Source organism: Cucumis melo, chromosome 1, assembly GCF_025177605.1.
Source record: "Cucumis melo cultivar AY chromosome 1, USDA_Cmelo_AY_1.0, whole genome shotgun sequence".
Taxonomy (NCBI): Eukaryota; Viridiplantae; Streptophyta; class Magnoliopsida; order Cucurbitales; family Cucurbitaceae; genus Cucumis; species Cucumis melo.
The window spans coordinates 11,016,245-11,017,761 of record NC_066857.1 but is presented as its reverse complement, the minus strand read 5'-3'; the positions used below and the strand labels follow the sequence as shown (position 1 = coordinate 11,017,761).

General features: G+C 36.1%; 1 protein-coding gene across 1 annotated transcript; it reads right to left on the bottom strand.

Annotated features, from left to right (window-relative positions):
- Positions 1-465: 465 nt before the first annotated feature.
- On the bottom strand, positions 466-1,157 carry LOC103501251 (proton pump-interactor 1-like). The gene is made up of 3 exons (XM_051086381.1): positions 996-1,157; positions 693-872; positions 466-602 (listed from the first exon to the last, which is right to left on the bottom strand). The coding sequence occupies exons 1-3, from the start codon at positions 1,155-1,157 to the stop codon at positions 489-491; spliced, it is 456 nt and encodes a 151-aa protein (XP_050942338.1). The 3' UTR covers positions 466-488.
- Between the last annotated feature and the right edge of the window lie 360 nt (positions 1,158-1,517).

The window sequence follows — 1,517 nt, the reverse complement described above, 5'->3', positions numbered from 1 at the left end:
TATTTTCAAAATGAAGATTTCGGGAAGAAATGCCACTAAATGAATTCTAACATACAGAGAACTCAATTCTTATTATGTGGAGGGCAGCAGCTTGAAAGTCTAGATCTAGTAGGGTAGTTCTTGAAATGCACTATGAAACTCTACTGTAAAGCACATTGTATAATATTAGTGGTCTCGAGCGCAATTTGGTTTGGTGACTTATCATTTTGGTATTCCTTTATCACTAGTTGGATACTGGTATTGTATTTATGTTCATATGGTTAGGTTGTTATCAACCAAGTGTTTGATTCAACTTGTTCACGAGGGATGATTATCATAGCTGCATGAACTAGCATCAACTGGCCTGCTGCAGAGAACAATATAAACAGTTATATAACTAAAATTGGTAAGATCAAGTAATTTAACACACCCCCTCATCATGGTTCTTCCTAAGTTGCTGAATGCTTTTGTGAGCTCTGCCTCTCCTCTGTAACAGAAGTTATCTCATCCTACAAAGTTTTAATTTCATTGTCTATTGCCTTCAAGGCATCATCGAGTTGCTTTATCTTGGCTCTAACGGCTTGTTGTTCCTTCCTCACTCCATCCAAATCACCACTTATGATCTACATTACCATGATTTGTAAGACGTGAATTTATTGCATTACAGCAGTTAATTAGTAAAACAGAATTGGATTCAACTTCACGTTCCTAACCTTGACTTGATCTTGGAGGGCTTCTTTCTGTACCATCGAATCCTGAAGCTTTGTTCTCATAGCAGCATTAGCAATAACTTTCTCCCTCGTCCCTTCAAGCTGTTTAATTTCTCTTAAAATTTGCTTTTCCTCAGAAAGCGGAATGCTTTCATGTTGTATATGGTATTGCAGGCTCTGAATCTGTAGGCAGCAACCCAAATGGGATTAAAAAAGGAAGATGAGGAGAGCAAAAGAACCAGATGCAGGATCAAAGGGAAAGAAATTAGTGGTTTTGAAATTTTCTAAAGAACTTAAATCACTTACAACAGCATTAAGTTCTTCCTCAGATGAACATAAACCACCATTGCGACCAACATTGTTTGCATTTCGGAGCTTGCCAAGAGCTTGATTAAGAGGTTCGATCTCCTTAATTTTCTCGTCAATAATTGATTTAAATTGCCTGTTGTCATCTCTCAGAGCTTTCATCTGAGTAATCAACTCTGCTCATTCCCCCTGTCAAATTACGATCATCAATTTCATTCTTTCATCTGATTGCATTTGCACACAGCTTACACAACTCAGAAAAAGAAATACTTAACATTTTAACAGACAGGAAAAGTATATAATTTTTAATGCAACCATGTAATCTATTTCATTTTTCCATGCAAGACTATAGCTAGTTTAAGTGCCTCTACCAAGGTCAATGAGACATAACTCTAAATCCTTTCGAATTATGACTATCAATTTCATTCAAAATAACTTACTTTTTCTTACTTTGTCTTGTAATGAGTAGCAGACTGAACAAATATCTTGATGTTGTCTCTCTAAAGCTTGATTGCAACCAAG

What these genes read in the sequence shown, in the direction of transcription:
- LOC103501251 (XM_051086381.1), bottom strand. Translation starts at nt 1,157, where the DNA reads ATGAAAGCTCTGAGAGATGACAACAGGCAATTTAAATCAATTATTGAC. An exon ending in AGGAAGAACTTAATGCTGTT is followed by an intron (nt 873 to 995) that starts GTAAGTGATTTA and finishes TGCTGCCTACAG; the next exon opens with ATTCAGAGCCTGCAATACCA. An exon ending in CCCTCCAAGATCAAGTCAAG is followed by an intron (nt 603 to 692) that starts GTTAGGAACGTG and finishes ATGGTAATGTAG; the next exon opens with ATCATAAGTGGTGATTTGGA.